The following is a 19466-nucleotide window of genomic DNA, read 5'->3' on the forward strand; positions in this document are numbered from 1 at the left end:
CCCGCTAATCATTCATCACTGTCATCTTTTTGACCTCTGGGCAGAGGAGTATCTCATGTACCTTGATTCTCGCCCAGGAGTACTTTTAGTGAGAACTTAATGGACATTCCAAACCCACAGGGTGTCTCTGCCAGTCAGCCAGCTACATCGGGGAGTTGGTTGGTTTCATCAGGAGTTGGAGTGGGTGATGATAATTGATACCCTGGTGGTTCCCTCATCTGTTTCCCCATCTGCTCCTGTTAAAAAATGGATGTGCTTTTCCACCCCCTCACCATCCTTTCACCTCCACGGGTCCACCCTCATTGTTTCTGATGTTCGCTCCCCTGTTTTACATGCAGGGATCTATCAAAATGATCCTTTGAGTTAGCTCACTTGCTGCCTTCATGACTCACGCCGCACGCACGCATACACTCACACTCTACATTTAAAGCGTGGCTTCTGTTCGATATGGCAGCCGTGCATTTGCTTTGCATGAGTCTATATTTCTGAAAAGTACAGCTGTGCACTTGGATCCCACTGATTCTATCGAAGAAGCTGTGGTATGTTAAAAAACATAGAGATACTGTATATGAGATGAAAAGCATCAGCCACTACATTCTTGTAGGAAACAGGTTTTGTGTTGCATACAGTCCATTTTTCCCCACTTCAACTGTGAGTGTGCTTATACAGTATGTGTGCACAGAGCTGAGTATAATAGATTATATTTCAGTGGGAATAGGGGGGAAAAAACATTACAAATTTGTTGAATGTATGTGGTGTATTGTTCTGCTAGCGCACAGCCTTAGATGTGTCCATTCATTATAGTCACAAGCCCCTGTATTCATCATCATATGACTATGCAATATGGCACATACTACAGTAATAAGTGAGATGGATTGTTCCCCTGCCTTTTTGTCATGAGACACAGTGAATGACCTTGTAAAAACTACCAGTGCATACCCAGGCATCCAGTTTGCTGATCCAAGTGAACCTGCTGGCATTCTGAAGCCAAGAAGCTGTCTAGTTGATATTGTTTACCCTTTGTATTTTATTTTTTTATTTAACTAGGCAAGTCAGTTAAGAACAAATTCTTATTTACAACGACGGCCTACCAAAAGGGAAAAGGCCTACTGCGGGACGGGGGCCTGGAATAAAAATAAATAAAAATAAAATATATATATATATACATATATATAGGACAAAACACACATCACGACAAGAGAGACAACACAACACTACAAAAAGAGAGACCTAAGACAACATAGCAAGGCAGCAACACATGACAATAACATGATATCAACACAACATGGTAGCAGCACAAAACATGGTACAAACATTATTGGGCACAGACAACAGCACAAAGGTAGAGACAACAATACATCACGCAAAGCAGCCACAACTGTCAGTAAGAGTGTCCATGATTGAGTCTAGTATGCAATTGATTATACACATGTTTGGATTTATAGGATAGTTAGATATAATTGCATCATACTTGTTTTATTTAAGTGTGGATAGTTCTCATGTGAATAGTTTTCACAAATGGAATGGATGGAACATATTTACATTCAGTTTTACAGGATATCATTGCATTATTTTGTGTCATCTAAATATGTGAAAAATCCATTTCCTCCCTCTGAAGCAATTCCAGTACAACTATACATCCAAGGCTGAGAAACAGGGTCATTCATTCCGAGGCGAACATTCTAATCCCACTAAGCTCCATTTTTCTGTTCAGTAAATACAATTAATGTGGTGGAAATACAGCAGGGTTGTAATAAGCATCCACGCCTCTTGAACTCTGAACTCACAGGGAGAGCCTCAGATAAATTGATATTGTTTATTTTTTTATTCTGCACCATTGCAATCTCAGGTTATTAATGAATAGTTCACGCGAGCGCTATGTGTGTATGTGTGCCTGCTGAGTGTGTGGGGGAGATTAGAGGTTGTGGGTGTTGGATGTTGGCTGCATGGCTGTAATGAAATGCACGGCTCACAACTCCACGCTTTGATGGTGCTGTGATGCTGCTACACCTTGTGATCCCACCGTTTCCCAGGATTCAGATTGAGGTCAGGGAATGGAAAATAGGACCAATAAAAGAGAAAAGAGCAATATGACTGTTCCAACCTCTTCCAAGGACCTCTCAACTGGTTTGGATTGTGTGCTTTGCATTCGTTGCATTCGTAGTTCAGAAACGTTTTATATATTTAAACAGAATTCAATTAGGTGCTTATCTTAGACAAATTTGTGAACTTACCACTTGTTTTCCAAACAAAGGAAATGGGATAGATGGCAACACACAGACCTTATCCCATGTAGTTAAATGTGCGAAACAATTAAAAAGTAATCTGACATATTTCTCAAAGCTTGGAAATTAATCACTTTTAAATCAGTAGCATAGGCAGAAATCTGTTAATGCCACAGCCAACAAAAATGTTTGTGGGACAAAATGTAAGCACTCAAATCATCATTAAATTATCATAAAAGCATTACCTACCCTATACCCTACTGTAATCAATCGCACACAACAAACAATCTAACATGTGATTTTACATTACAGATCAAATAGTCTTGTAGGCCTATGTAAATCCATGACTCACATAGCCCTACACATAATAAACTAGAGTCCTATAGCTTAATTAATAGACTATGAGACTAGAATATAATGCCATGATATAACAGTAATAATCCTAATAGGCTTGGCAATCTCTCAGATCACTGTCTCAGAGACCAGGAGATAGTAGGGTAGGCTACCACAAATGTAACCATTTAGTTTTTATTTAACTAGGCAAGTCAGTTAAGAACAAATTCTTATTTACAATAACAGCCTATACTGGCCAAACTCGGACAACGCTGGGCCAATTGTGCGCCGCCCTATGGGACTCCCAATCACGGCCGGTTGTGATACAGACTGGATTCGAACCAGGGTGTCTGTAGTGATGCCTCAAGCACTGAGATGTAGTGCTTTAGAGCGCTGCGCCGCTCAGGAGCAGTCCAGTCAAAGTAGAAACTAGAATGCCCACCCTAGTCACACCCTGGCCTAACCAAAATAGAGAATAAGAGCCTCTCTATGGCCAGGGCGTGACAAGTTCATTATATCCATTAAAAGCAGGAGCACCGGAACTGGCAGTGTGAATCCAGGCCCTGTATATTAAACACCATCAAAGGAAAGGTCAATTATAACAGTATTCTAATACACATAATAATATTCCATAACCTATATAGACTAGAACAGTGGTCACCAACATTTTCTTAGTCGAGATCACTTTCTGAGTCACAATGCAATTCTCTGCTGGGTGCAGGAGATCAAGTGCTCCTACAATGTATTGTGTGATATCAATGAAATGGTTAATAGTCTATAGGGCCTAACTATAGTGCATGGGTGGAGAAGCACAGAGCTAAATTCTATTTCCAATTAGATTACATTCCTAAAAATTATAGGTTATTGACTGGAAATAGATATTGTTTCATTAATTTGCCTAATTTCATATAAGAGAGGTCTGTTTTTCTCCATGTAGGCCTTCCCCTTAATATAAATAACCCTTATATTTCAAAACTGGAGTGTCAAGCTAGGCTATATGATGACACTGGTAATAGGTCAGTTGTTGTAGCATACATTGAAATGACCTTTATCTCACTGGACTGATGGTCAGTCGGATGGAGGGAGAGAGTGTGATTTCTACAAGTGTTGAATGAGCTCTCTGGGCCCACCGGGTAGGCAGAGGTGGTATCTTCACACTAATAAAATGGTTTAAAATGGGAATGCAGGGCATTCAGGGCAGCTGAATCAAGTGGACCTATTGCATTATTGGCGAATAGGCTACAACGAAAATACACTGCTCAAAAAAATAAAGGGAACACTAAAATAACACATCCTAGATCTGAATGAATGAAATATTCTTATTAAATACTTTTTTCTTTACATAGTTGAATGTGCTGACAACAAAATCACCCAAAAATTATCAATGGAAATCAAATTTATCAACCCATGGAGGTCTGGATTTGGAGTCACACTCAAAATTAAAGTGGAAAACCACACTACAGGCTGATCCAACTTTGATGTAATGTCCTTAAAACAAGTCAAAATGAGGCTCAGTAGTGTGTGTGGCCTCCACATGCCTGTATGACCTCCCTACAACGCCTGGGCATGCTCCTGATGAGGTGGCGGATGGTCTCCTGAGGGATCTCCTCCCAGACCTGGACTAAAGCATCCTCCAACTCCTGGACAGTCTGTGGTGCAACGTGGCGTTGGTGGATGGAGATGTCCCAGATGTGCTCAATTGGATTCAGGTCTGGGGAACGGGCGGGCCAGTCCATAGCATCAATGCCTTCCTCTTGCAGGAACTGCTGACACACTCCAGCCACATGAGGTCTAGCATTGTCTTGCATTAGGAGGAACCCAGGGCCAACCGCACCAGCATATGGTCTCACAGGGGGTCTGAGGATCTCATATCGGTACCTAATGGCAGTCAGGCTACCTCTGGCGAGCACATGGAGGGCTGTGCGGCCCCCCAAAGAAATGCCACCCCACACCATGACTGACCCACCGCCAAACCGGTCATGCTGGAGGATGTTGCAGGCAGCAGAACGTTCTCCAGACTCTGTCACGTCTGCCACATGTGCTCAGTGTGAATCTGCTTTCATCTGTGAAGAGCACAGGGCGCCAGTGGTGAATTTGCCAATCTTGGTGTTCTCTGGCAAATGCCAAACGTCCTGCACGGTGTTGGGCTGTAAGCACAACCCCCACCTGTGGACGTCGGGCCCTCATACCACCCTCATGGAGTCTGTTTCTGACCGTTTGAGCAGACACATGCACATTTGTGGCCTGATGGAGGTCATTTTGCAGGGCTCTGGCAGTGCTCCTCCTGCTCCTCCTTGCACAAAGGCGGAGGTAGCGGTCCTGCTGCTGGGTTGTTGCCCTCCTACGGCCTCCTCCACGTCTCCTGATATACTGGCCTGTCTCCTGGTAGCGCCTCCATGCTCTGGACACTACGCTGACAGACACAGCAAACCTTCTTGCCACAGCTCGCATTGATGTGCCATCCTGGATGAGCTGCACTACCTGAGCCAGTTGTGTGGGTTGTAGACTCCGTCTCATGCTACCACTAGAGTGAAAGCACCGCCAGCATTCAAAAGTGACCAAAACATCAGCCAGGAAGCATAGGAACTGAGAAGTGGTCTGTGGTCACCACCGGCAGAACCACTCCTTTATTGGGGGTGTCTTGCTAATTGCCTCTAATTTCCACCTGTTGTCTATTCCATTTGCACAACAGCATGTGACATTTATTGTCAATCAGTGTTGCTTCCTAAGTGGACAGTTTGATTTCACAGAAGTGTGATTGACTTGGAGTTACATTGTGTTGTTTAAGTGTTCCCTTTATTTTTTTGAGCAGTGTATATAAAAACAATAATAGCCACCCTGATTGGCTGGGCCTGGATTCACACTGCCAGTTCCGGTGTTCCTGCTTTTAATGGATATAATGAACTTGTTCTTTGTGTTTGGCCAGGTGTGATTCTCAATCAGAGGTAGCTGTCCATCGTTGTCTCTGATTGAGAACCATACTTAGGTAGCCCTTTTTTCCACCTGTCTTTGTGGGAAGTTGACTTTGTTTAGGGCACATAGCCTTTGAGCTTCACGGTTTGTTTTGGTATTGTTTAATGTTTTGTTGGCGACATCGACTATTAAAAGCATGTACGCTCACAACGCTGCACCTTGGTCCAGTTCCTTCAACAGCCGTGACAGAACTTCCCACCACCAACAGCGGACCAAGCAGCGTGGTAAGGAGGAGCAGCGTGTCCAGGATTCCTGGACTTGGGAGGAGATCCTGGACGTTAAGGGACCCTGGAGGCAGGCTGGGGAGTATCGCCGTCCACTGGAGGAACTAGAGGCAGCAAGAGCAGAGCGGCAGCGTTACGAAGGGACACGGCTAGCAAGGAAGCCCGAGAGGCAGCTCCCCCAAATTGTTTTGGGGGGGCACACAGGGAGTGTGGCTGAGTCAGGTTGGAGGCCTGAGCCAACTCCCCGTGCTTACCGTGGCGAGCGTCGTACTGGTCAGGCACCGTGTTATGCGGTGGAGCGCACGGTGTTTCCAGTGCGCGTGCACGGCCCGGTGCCCTACCTCCAGCTCCCCGAATCGGCCGGGCTAGAGTGGGCATCCAGCCAGGTCGGAGGATGCCGGCTCAGCGCATCTGGCCGCCAGTACGTCTCTACGGCCCGGGATATCCTGCGCCGGCTCTGCGCACTGTGTCTCTGGTGCGTCTGCACAGCCCCGTGCGTCCTGTGCCTGCGCCCCGCATCTGTAGGGCGAAAATAACCATCCAGCCGGGACGGGTTGTGCAGGCTCTATGCTCAAGACCTCCAGTGCGCCTCCACGGCCCAGTGTATCCTGTGCCTGTTCCCAGAAGGACAGGGCCTCCTGTATGTTTCTCCAGCCTGGTGAGCCCTGTGGCAGCTCAACGTACCAGACTGCCCATACGTCTCCTCCCTCCAGTGATGATCCATGGCAAGAAGCCTCCAGTGATGATCCATGGCACGAAGCCTCCAGTGATGATCCATGGCAAGAAGCCGCCAGTGATGATCCATGGCAAGAAGCCTCCAGTGATGATCTATGGCACGAAGCCTCCAGTGATGATCCATGGCACGAAGCCTCCAGTGATGATCCATGGCACGAAGCGTCCAGTGAGGAGTCATGTCACGAAGCCTCCAACGAAGGCCTCCAGTCCGGAGCCTCCAGCGGCGTCCTCCAGTCCGGAGCCTCCAGCGACGTCCTCCAGTCCGGAGCCTCCAGCGACGGCCTCCAGTCCGGAGCCTCCAGCGACGGCCTCCATTTCGGAGCCTCCAGCGACGTTCTCCAGTCCGGAATCCCCAGCGAGGGTGCCCAGTCTGGTGCCCGCAACGAGGGTTTCCAGTCCGGGGCCCGCAGCGAGGATTTCCAGTCCGGGGCCCACAGCGAGGATTCCCAGTCCGGGGCCCGCAACGAGGGTGCCTAGTCCGTGGCCCGCTACGAGCGTCCCCAGTCCGGGGTCGGCGGCGAGGGTCCCCGCACCAGAGGCGCCACCAAAGTGGGGGGAGCCAGAGGCGGAGGGGGGTCTACGTCCCGCACCAGAGCTGCCGCCGTAAAGTAAGCCCACCCGGACCCTCCCCGTTAGAGTCAGGTTTTGCGGACAGTACTGTCACGCCCTGGCCATAGAGAGTATTTTATTCTCTATTTTGGTTAGGCCAGGGTGTGACTAGGGTGGGCATTCTAGTTTCTTTATCTCTATGTTTTCTATTTCTTTGTGTTTGGCCGGGTGTGGTTCTGAGGCAGCTGTCTATCGTTGTCTCTGATTGAGAACCATACTTAGGTAGCCCTTTTTTCCACCTGTCTTTGTGGGAAGTTAACTTTGTTTGATGGCACATAGCCTTAAGCTTCACGGTTTGTTTTGGTATTGTTTATTGTTTTGTTGGTGACATAGACTATTAAAAGCATGTACGCTCACAACGCTGCACCTTGGTCCAGTTCCTTCAACAGCCGTGACAGAACTCAATGTTGCTGCTCTGTCCAGGTCTATTACTACAAGTATTATTTTGAATTCTGAGCTAAAGTGAAACATGCCTTTTCTTTCCACCTCGCTCTGACTGACTGGTCTTGGTTCAGTGTTTATCCATCTTGAAAAGAGAAGGATGGTATAAACGCTTACACAGTGAGTGCTTCAGACCACACACCAGGCAGGCATCCAAAAATACAGAATAGACAGAGATTTATGCTGCTAATGCAACAGCGCTATCAAATCAGCCTTAACCCCCAAGCCTATACTGTATACCTACCAGGTAAACTGAAAACGTACAAAGTAATATCAAGAATCTATCAGGATATTGGCAAAATCTATTTCACTGTAACTTTAAATTCAGTGTGAATTACCTTCCCTACCTTTCATCTGGAGCAGTCATTTTTACAGGATTAGTATATAATATTGATATTTTTGCTACAGATTCAAGCATTATTTATCCAAAGAAACAACTCTGAAGACTGGATAGTTTAAGATCTGTGCACAGTGTACAGTCTTAATGTGCTAGAACAGGGATGGACAACTGGCGGCCCACGGCCCCCCTTTTCTAGGCCTGCGGACTAATTTCACCCTACATTTTTTAGGAACTCAGTCGGGATCTCAACTTACTGTTGAGAGTTCGAATAATAGAATACACAAGGTGCAATTTCTAAATTTGATTGTGCATCGGCAGTCACTCAATTAGCACATGTTTAGATTGGTAAATGAGTCTAGTGGCCAGCTATCTAAACTTGCAGTAAGCATGGTCGAATTACTGACCGGGGTGGGGGCCATTGATCATCAGATGTAGATACGCAGACCCACGAGCCACTGTGGCTCGTCATGATGAGTTCAGCTTTTTTGTGGCCCCATCAAAGTTGCCCATCACTGTGCTAGAACATGACCGGAAGCGATGAAGTCTGAGATGCCCACTCTCTTTCTCTCTCTCTTTCACACAAACAAACACACACAGAAATGTGAATGCACACACACACAGCGTTAATGTTCTCGTAAATGGAAGCTACAGTATGTCACAATGAAATTGCCTCTACTTTCTGCACAGGCAATTTACATGTTCTGCTGCATTTGGCCTGCAAAACAAATTAAACTGATCCTATTTTAGGCATTTGGTGCCTGCAGTTCTGTGAGTGTATGGTTGTGAATGAAGCTAGATCCCATTATCTGATAAATCCGTGCTTGAGAAACTTTTCAAACAGGAATTCCATTAATCTGGAAAAATGCAGTTGTAATCTCACATGGCCTGCGTTCTGGGCTCTGTACAGAGGACAAAGTAGGACAGATAGGGAGAGGAGCCATCCTCAGAAGGTGGCATGTAGACTCAAGTACACACAGATAGAGATTGAGCAGATTTTTATCCCGCCATATGACGCTCCACGACCCCAGGTATGTGTGACTTTGCTTAGGTTGGGAAAATCAGTGTTGATCGTAATATTAGACAATCTTTTAATTGGTTTAAAAGGCTGTTTATTTTGTAGCATGTAGACATTCAATAAATCAAATCATGGAAATAAACAACAGATACAATAATCCGTTTTTCCAAAACGTCTGTACATTTCTTGAAAAAGGCTTGAAACCAGGCAAGGTAGGAATAAAATGAGAGAAGCTCTAGAATAACAACTAATGGCAAGACCTATTGCCACAATGTATTCACAATATTACATGAGTCATCGCTGAGGGAAAAAACACTATTTGAATATGAAACCAGATTGAATCTGGACAGATGTCGGTGAATAACCCTCCCGGTGATGGTGCATATGAAAAGATAGGAAGAGCAGAGGGGGAAAATGACAAGCATCATCAGTCAAACCTGATCCCTCATTGTTTCTACGCCTTGTCTTCTCCCTCATCAACACTTGGATCCCTGAGGTACCTATTGAGGTAGCTAGTGTTGAGCATGCTGCTAGCTACCTCTGGGGTGCTACTGTACCCTAGACTCTGAAGGACAAGGGAAGATGAATGGCTGATGGAGTGTACTGGAGAAGGGGGTTCTGGGTCCTCAAGGTTAGAGAATGCATACAGAATCTACCATCAGCAACATCTCAGCATGTGAGATTGTATTCATCCTTGCCTATCCATGTTAGGCACATGGCAATGCGAAGCTTACAGAAGGTTGTTTATGGAATTAAAACACAGCCTACTCATTCGAAGCAGAATGAAATCTATATTTAGTAGTGGCTGAGAAATGACATATCAATGTCAATAGATAGCTCAGAAATAACTGGGAGGGTAGGGGGGGCTATACACAAATCCTAGAGTTAATGAATCTTTATGCAGTCATTTTCAATTAATTTCAAAGTGTTCATTGACAATATTAAGTAGCATTGCAATATTCTTTATCACCCTTCAATTATTATGTTTTCGTCATTCAAGTTTGACTCTTTTCATCATTCCAGTTTGACTTCAAAACACATATGGTAAATAATGTTTGTCAGACAATTTGGTTCATCAACACCTTTCTTTACCTGGATACAAACCAACTTTCCAACAGCAGATGGTGAACTCAAACCCTCTCCCACACAGACTTTTATCATTGCCATTATGCCTTAAAGTAAGTAGAGGCCCAGGTCTCTCATATGCCAATCTTTCTCAATGAGATGGGAAGCTTTTTACAATCACTCCACTGTTATTAAATGATTGCTTTTACTAAGTAGTGCCTCTGTCAGTCATTTTTACTGGCAAACCCACTTATAGCTCCATTTGCATCCATTCCCCTGCACCCTTTCCACTACCTTGATGTGATGAAGAATAATTCTGCTTTTGGAAGATAAATGGGCTTGGTTTTAAAGAAATGGAGAGAAAGGGGAGGAAGCGAGAGAGAAGAGGAAAGAGAGTTTAAGAAAAGGTGGCGAGAGAGATAGAGGATGAGAATGGAGAGAGATAAGGGAGTGGGTATTTTTAAGAGTTACCTTAATTATGAGTCGTAATTGCAGCCTCCTGTCAGATTGAGAATAATGCTTCTCGGTATGGATATTTGCTCTAAAACTGTACTGAAGCAGACCTTCCGACATTAGACAGATGATCAAAATATAGCCAGGGCTGACAGTATGGCTAAATAATTGACAGCAACCCTGGATTATTCCCTTACCATCTACCTAACGGTATCAGCATGCATGTCTTAGGCCAACGGAGTAGGAAAGAAAGGACACAAAACACGTCAACTCTGTAGCCAGCCACTTCAATGACCTGGGGACACCAACACAGTGCTTCTCACTGCTTGATGTACTCTGACACAGAATGTGCCAAACAACACCCTAGAGCACGACCCACTGTTGAACAGCAGGCTTTTGGAGAACGGATTTTTATTGAGGATCACTGGCAACCCTGTACATGGGAAATAGTAGCTAAAGATCTCAAGGGAGCCAACACTGCTTTTTTATTGCTGGGCATATGTTTTCAATTTATTTCCTTACTGTTTTACCTACCTAAAGGTATGTTGATGGATGTTTGTTTGATGGTTGTGCATGAGAAAACTATTCTATGACAGTGTCACAGTACAGTAGCTCATCCCTGATGTCTGTCTCTTCTTTTAACTAAGGGCGGAGCCTATCCTGACCAGGGTGAAGGAGGACCACACCCGGATCATCCTCCCGGCCATCGACAACATCAAGTTCAACACATTCGAGGTGCAGCAGTACGCCAACGCGGCCCACGGCTACAACTGGGGCCTGTGGTGCATGTACATCATCCCCCCTCAGGAGTGGCTGGACAAGGGCGATGAGACAGCTCCCATCAGGTAACACCCCTCACCATAGCTGAGCACCCCCTCCAGTATAGATGAGGATCTTTGATGAAATATGGATAGCTAGGTCCCGGATATGACTTGTACATTGTTAGAGCCATCAACTATATGGCTCTATAGCTCTTTGGTACAAGTGTACAGGCCAAACAACCAACAGTGAACTTCTCTATTGAAAAAAAGTATCTCATTAAAATGATAAATATCTTATTGTTGATGAGTGCGGTGCACGAGAGGAAGCCTTGAATATTGGGTCATTTGTGTTTTTCCATACGGTGGGTGAGCGTTGTACAATACTCTAGTTTACACAACTGTGTTTATTGGGTTGGTTCTCTACTGTATGGAAGCAATATCGTCACTGTAATCATGGAATTTATGATTACCATAATTATTAATCTAGGGGCCTCAGGTAAATCATGTTTTATGTATTTTTATACAACGGGTGATTTGGAATTCCCATTGTTAGAGCCTATTCTGCTCATGATATACTTAAAGTGGAACTGACAGCATTTTAGCAACATGAAATCTTATTAGAATCTGTTCACATACACCCCTAGAAAGAATATGACACTTTTTTTTTTTTTATTACATTTTCTGACAAGCGAGCACTTGGATATTGTAACGCTCGTCGTCGGTGGAAGGAAGAGTGGACCAAAGCGCAGCGTGGAAAGTGTTCATGATATTTATTTACAAGAAACACTCAAACAAAAATAACAAATCCAAAAACAAAAGCGAACAGTCCCGTCAGGCACAGACACTAAACAGAAAATAACACCCCCACAAAACTCAAACGGAAAATCACAACTTATATATGATCCCCAATCAGAGACAACGATAGACAGCTGCCTCTGATTGGGAACCACACTCGGCAAAACAACAAAGAAATAGAAAGCATAGATTTTCCCACCCGAGTCACACCCTGACCCAACCAAACATAGAGAATAAATAAGGATCTCTAAGGTCAGGGTGTGACAGATATGGTCATTTTCACAAATTCTCAGAATGTTTGGGAATGACGTATAGTAAGTAATTTGTGAAAATTCTATAGCGGCCATGCATTTGTACAATAAATAGACACTGCAGCAAATAAAACATCTGTCCTGACCAGGACCAGAGTCTATGGAGACCGGTGTGCCATAGCCAATCAGACCTACAGTCGGTCTATATGCAAAGAAGCCATGTGCCACATGCGCCTGCCATCGTTCACTTTGAACTGGACTGTGTGTAAACAGGCAGTAGCAACAGCTCAACTTTAGATCATTAGAACAGATTTGTCAAAGCCACAGAATACACCTGAATAGATTTCCGCAAATATGTACACTGAACAAAAATATAAACGCAACATGTAAAGTGTTGGTCCTATGTTTCATGAGCTGAAATAAAAGATACCCAACATTTTACATACTCACAAAAAGCTTATATCAAATTTTGTGCACAGATTTGTTGACATCCATGGTTGTGAGTATTTCTTCTTTGCCAAGATAATCCACCCACCTGACAAGTGTGGCATATCAAGAAACCGATTAAACAGCATGATCAGTACACAGGTGCACCTTGTGCTGGGGACAATAAAAGGCCACTAAAATGTGCAGTTTTGTCACACAACACAATGCCACAGATGTCTCAAGTTTTGAAGGAGTGTGCAATTGGGATGCTGACTGCCAGAATGTCAACCAGAGCTGTAGCCAGAGAATTGAATGTTAATTTCTCTACCATAAGCCGCTTCCAATGTCATTTTAGAGAATTTGGCAGTAGGTCGTCACAACCGCAGACCACGTGTATGGCGTCGTGTGGGTGAGCGGTTTGGTGATGTCAACTTTGTGACCAGAGTGCCCCATGGTGGCGGTGGGGTTATGGTATGGGCAGGCATAAGCAAAGACAATGAAGATAATTGCATTTAATCGATGGCTAGGTAACGTTAGGCTCCGTGTTTTTATCTTGTTAAATAAATAGCTAGCAACTGCGACCCAAACTGGCCATTGTTTTATTAGAAAAAATATGTCTCTTTATAATGTCCACTTACAGTTGAAGTCGGAAGTATACATACACTTAGGTTGGAGTCATTAAAACTTGTTTTTCAACCACTCCACAAATTTCTTGTTAACAAACTATAGTTTTGGCAATTCGGTTAGGACATCTACTTTGTGCATGACACAAGTAATTTTTTTCAGCAATTGTTCACAGACAGATTATTTAACTTAGAATTCCCTGTATCACAATTCCAGTGAGTCAGAAGTTTACATACACTAAATTGACGGTGCCTTTAAACAGCTTGGAAAATTCCAGAAAATGATTTCATGGCTTTAGAAGCTTCTGATAGGCTAATTGACATACTTTGAGTCAATTGAAGGTGTACCTGTGGATGTATTTTAAGGCCTACCTTCAAACTCAGTGCCTCTTGCTTGACATCATGGGAAAATCAAAAGAAATCAGCCAAGACCTCAGAAAAAAAATTGTAGACCTCCACAAGTATGGTTCATCCTTGGGAGCAATTTCCAAATGCCTGAAGGTACCATGTTCCTCTGTACAAACAATAGTCCGCAAGTGTAAACACCATGGGACCAGGCACCCGTCATACCGCTCAGGAAGGAGATGCGTTCTGTCTGCTAGAAATAAATGTACTTTGGTGCGAAAAGTGCAAATCAATCCCAGAACAGCAGCAAAGGACCTTGTGAAGATGCTGGAGGAAACAGGTACAAAAGTATTTATATCCACAGTAAAACAAGTCCTATATCGACATAAGCTGAAAGGCCACTTTGCAACGAAGAAGTCACTGCTCCAAAACCGCCATAAAAAAGCCAGACTACAGTTTGCAACTGCATATGGGGACAAAGATTGTACTTTTTGGAGAAATGTCCTCTGGTCTGATGAAACAAAAATAGAACTGTTTGGCCATAATGATCATTGTTATGTTTGGAGGAAAAAGGGGGCGGCTTGCAAGCCGAAGAACACCATCCCAACCGTGAAGCACGGGAGTGGCAGCATCATGTTGTGGGGGTGCTTTGCTGCAGGAGGGACTGGTGCACTTCACAAAATAGATGGTATCATGAGGATGGAAAAGTATGTGGATATATTGAAGCAACATCTCAAGACATCAGTCAGGAAGTTAAAGCTTGGTCGCAAATGGGTCTTCCAAATGGACAATGACCCCAAGCATACTCCCAAATTTGTGGTAAAATCACTTAAGGACATCAAAGTCAAGGTATTGGAGTGGCCATCACAAAGCCCTCAATCCCATAGAAAATTGTGGGCAGAACTGAAAGTGTGTGCAAGCAAAGAGGCCTACAAACCTGACTCAGTTACACCAGCTCTGTCAGGAGGAATGGGCCAAAATTCACCCAACTTATTGTTGGAAGCTTGTGGAAGGCTACCCAAAACGTTTGCCCCAAGTTAAACAATTTCAAGGCAATGCTACCAAATACTAATTGAGTGTATGTAAACTTCTGACCCACTGGGAATGTGATGAAAGAAATAAAAGCTGAAATAAATAATTCTCTCTACTATTATTCTGTCACATTCTTAAAATAAAGTGGTGATCCTAACTGACCTAATACAGACAATTTTTACTAGCATTAAATGTCAGGAATTGTGAAAAACAGTTTAAATGTATGTGTCACGCCCTGGCCTTAGTTATCTTTGTTTTTCTTTATTATTTTAGTTAGGTCAGGGTGTGACATGGGGGATGTTTGTGTGTTTTTGTCTCGTCTAGGGTGTTTGTATTGTCTAGGGGGTGTTTGTAGAGTTCATGGGGTTGTGTTCAGTGTAGGTGTTTATGTAAGTCTATGGTTGCCTAGATTGGTTCTCAATTAGAGACAGCTGTCTATCGTTGTCTCTGATTGGGAGCCATATTTAGGCAGCCATAGTCATTAGGTAGGTGGTGGGTGATTGTCTATGTCTATGTGTAAGTTGCCAGTGTCTGCACTTATTTGTTTTGTATAGCTTCACGGTCGTCGTTTTGTTAGTTTGTAAAAGTGTGTGTTTCGTCTTCATTAAAAAGGAAGATGTATTTATATCACGCTGCGCCTTGGTCCTCCTCTCTTCCACCCAACGACGATCGTGACAGTATGTAAACTTCTGACTTCAACTGTATATACTTAGGATGCTGTATTTTAACATATTAAAACAAAAGAGAGAAATCATATTTGACCAGCCTTTGCTGCTATACTTGCATATATGCATAATATGCTGTGACCCTAATCAAAAAGTATTTAATAACTCTAAATAACAAAAACATAGCTATAGGTTGTTGCAACATTTAAACCTCAAACATGTTTTATTTATTTTTTGCACTGCATGGATCACTGGTGCGGTTGAATGCAGCATTGCTGTTTGGCGCACTCAACACATTTTACTAGCCTAGCTAGGACTGTGGCATGTGTCTATACACTTTCCCTCTGCTGCACGCTTAAACGGGACCCACAAAATCAGCGCAATTGAAGTTGAATTCACTGATGCGAGTGCTGTAATTTCGTGGGTCTCATTGATGACTCAACTGTTGACTTTATACTCGCGAGTGTGTCCTATTTGGCCCACGAGCCCTGTGTTTGACACGTACGCTAGCCTATTAGCCACGTTATGACTGACCTGTGATCATTGCCCTTGCTAGTTTAATTGTATTGACATTCCCAGCCTTAGTTAGTTGTCCGTTTTTGTTCAAAATATTGAGTAATTGAAACAGAAACAATGCATCTTGAATGGGTTGTGGCAGCAAACAATGTACCAGGCCAGCTGTGATTTGCAACCTGATAGCAAGAAATGCATTGGGGAATTATATTAATCGTGCATTGAACTGCATTTATCTATTGTGCCAACAATGCATTACTGTTTGTCATGGAATTTTCAGTGAAATAGAACCTATTTTTTAAACCTCTTATAAAGTTGATTTTGAAGTATAAACTGGGAATTTGATATCTGGACTGATTATGTCTGTTTGTTTCATATCTGCAAAGTAGTTAAAACACTGTCAGATCCACTTTAAGCAATAAGACACAAGAGACAGTGGCCATTTACCTGTGACTGTATGCATGATATAGCACTGTCTAGTGTGCTTTATTACTTTTATGAAACTGTTAACGACATATTAAAATGACAATGATTTACATATTTCATTAAAATGTTATTTTGATAAGTCAATTCATACAATGTCATTCTTTCACCAGAAGATATACACCTCATTTTCGAACGCTTTTAAAACACGGAAGACAAACGCGGAAACTATGGATACAACTTCCTCCATGCTCGTGTATTATCATAATTTATATGCGAGCCACTAGAAATCCCTACATTAGCATGTTTCTGTTAACCGAAACATCCTGACGAAATACATCATATTACTGGCCTTACACCATACCCAAACCGGCGCATCGTGCGCAAATTGATTTTGCCCCTCCACACCAAACGCAATCACGACACGCAGGTTAAAATATCAAAACAAACTCTGAACCAATCATATTAATTTGGGGACAGGTCAAAAACCATTAAACATTTATGGCAATTTAGCTAGCTAGCTTGCAGTTGGTAGCTAATTTGTCCTATTTAGCTAGCTTGCTGTTGCTAGCTAATTTGTCCAGAGATATAAATGTTGAGTTATTTTACCTGAAATGCACAAGGTCCTCTACTCCGACAATTAATCAACACACAAAACGGTCAACCGAATCGTTTCTAGTCATCTCTCCTCCTTCCAGGCTTCTTCTTCTTTGAACTTTATATGGCAATTGGCATCTAACTTTCATAGTTACCACAACAAGACCCAACTCAGTTCATCTTTCAATCACCCACGTGGACATAACCAATGAGGAGATGGTATGTGGGTATCTGCTTCTATAAACCAATGAGGACATGGGAGAGGCAGGACTTTCACCGTGATCAGCGTCACAAATAGAACTGACTTCTATTTTAGCCCTTGGCAACGCAGAGCAGTGTGGGTGCAATAATTGAATAACATGTATGTTTACATTTATTTTGCAACACTGGCGCATGTGACTGGAGCGGTCTGGTCAGCATGTTATGTGCCTGGACCTAAACTAAACTGCCTAGAAAAAAACGGATTCAAATGGTTGCCCAATCAGGCAGGCAGGCTACAGTAGATGCAAGGCATTTGAGCGGTTATTCAAATAGCCTACACAGCCAATCCCCAAATAATGCTTTTGGGAACGGGCAGAAAAAGTTAACATCAATCTAGAGGCAAAAATGACATTGTAGCGGTTTAATTACAAATGACAAAAGCTGCAAAAGGAGAGTTGAAAATATAGAGAAGGGAGGGCCAGAAAAGTAATGTTTGGAAAATATTGGTGAAGTGGTAAAAGAGGATGATAGCAGTGCTGGCTATGTTGTGATGATTGTGAGGCTCGATACAAATTCGACAGTCTCAAGATGGGACTTCAAATAGACCTATGGCATGTCAAGTGAACTGTAGCCTACTGTTTAGATGGGTTAAATGGAATCTGAAATCTGGACATTGACTAACCAGAATAACCTACTGTTCTTTGGCAAACTCCAAAGCCCTCTGAAAATACTAGTCCCGTGCGAATCAACGTCCCTATGTTTTGAGTTTGACAGGTGTTCAGCAATAAAAAATATTTGATTGATAAATTGAACAAAGTGATGCGCATAGACTATATATGAAGGGCCTACATGTGGACTTTCACAGTGAATGCTTTTATTTAAACGTTTTGTGCGAATGGAATGAACATCGCCAAATACATCATTAAAATATATTGCGCCTCTGGAATAACGGACATTCTGGGGTAATACAGTACATACCTAACCAACGTTCTCTAGTAATACTAGTCACGTAGAAATGGAGCTATAACAGAATTAAGCATTTCTTGCAGAAAAATTAGACACCAAATGTAGGCAAAATGTGGACTTGGGAACAGGAGTGGAGAAATATGATTTCTTTCTTTCTGCATCTTGAGAGAATGCAATGTTCAGTTAGATACCATCTGTAGAGGTGTTGTCTTCATCATAAAAACATCATAAAATCTGATAGTATTTTAACCAAATAAAATATGCATCGAAGCCGAACTGAAATCTTATCAGAAACGCATTTGGTTGTTTTCACAGCTTTCTTTGTCCTTACAACTGGTCAAACTGATGTATTTGCACATTTTGCACAGAAAATCGTGTTTTTGTTGTTGCTTTATTCTATTTTCTCCCCAGCCCCTAAACGGCTTTGCACCGCGAAAGATGACAAAGAAAACTTCACCGATGTCAACTATTTATTTATTTTTATTTAACCTTTATTTAACTAGGCAAGTCAGTTAAGAACACATTCTTATTTACAACGACGGCCTACCAAAAGGGAAAAGGCCTACTGCGGGGACGGGGGCCTGGGATTAAAAATATATACAATATAAATATAGGACAAAACACACATCAAACCTAGAGAGACAACACAACACTTACATAAATAGAGACATAAGACAACAACATAGCAAGGCAGCAACACATGACAACACAGCATGGTAGCAATACAACATAACATGGTCAACACAACAACTAGACTGAAGCATTCATTCTATAGATATATTACATTGTATCTAATCGATAATCTATCAATACAAACTACATGTATATAATTACAGACAAGTCGACTAACATATAGCCTACGAAAATGTCGGAAATTATAAGCAGAAACATATCTAAATCAGGCAAAAAAATGATCCTGCACCCCTTTCACAAACTCATTCTGCAGTCTTTGACTGTAGCCTATAGCACATTTTTATATTTGCAGGTTAGGGCTGGGTGCCGGCCTCAGATTTTCACTTTATCACATACAGTAAGTGGTTGTGGATGGGTTTTTAGCAATTGTGGACGGGTGCGGGTGAACAAACAGCTGACCCTCGCACCACTATTACATAGGCTATTCCCTGCACTTTACAGCATAGACTAGAGTTTTGTACCCACTTGAAAACAATAATATCATTCTTCATTACACTGTGTTGTTGTAGCCTAAGTAGAATACATTTCTTGTCCCTAAAAACTGAAACATGGGAGCTTTTCTGTCGCTGCCTTGAGAGCGCACAGTGTAACTACCTATGATTTTGTTGTCTGAAACTTTTTTTTCTTTCGCTGTGTAAATGTACTGAATATATTCACTGCAGTATTAAGCCTATCATTGAGCTTATAAATTGTCTAATATGCTTATGCTTTTACTTAGGCTATAGGTTCAATCTCAAGCCGGTCTCTGTTCTGTTGCACAAT

General features: G+C 42.8%; 1 protein-coding gene across 2 annotated transcripts in view; it reads left to right on the plus strand.

Moving 5' to 3' along the window:
• galnt9 (polypeptide N-acetylgalactosaminyltransferase 9) overlaps window positions 1-19466 on the plus strand; it is a 131630-nt gene that overhangs the window by 47310 nt on the left and 64854 nt on the right. The window contains exon 5 of one of the 2 annotated variants that reach the window (XM_071352713.1): window positions 11061-11258. In XM_071352713.1, the coding sequence (XP_071208814.1) occupies window positions 11061-11258 (198 nt within the window). Of the gene's footprint in view, window positions 1-11060; window positions 11259-14850; window positions 15324-19466 lie in introns of those variants that run through there. The other variant, XM_071352715.1, reaches the window with a different exon arrangement.

The sequence above is a fragment of the Salvelinus alpinus genome, chromosome 19 (genome assembly GCF_045679555.1).
Source record: "Salvelinus alpinus chromosome 19, SLU_Salpinus.1, whole genome shotgun sequence".
Lineage (NCBI taxonomy): Eukaryota > Metazoa > Chordata > Actinopteri > Salmoniformes > Salmonidae > Salvelinus > Salvelinus alpinus.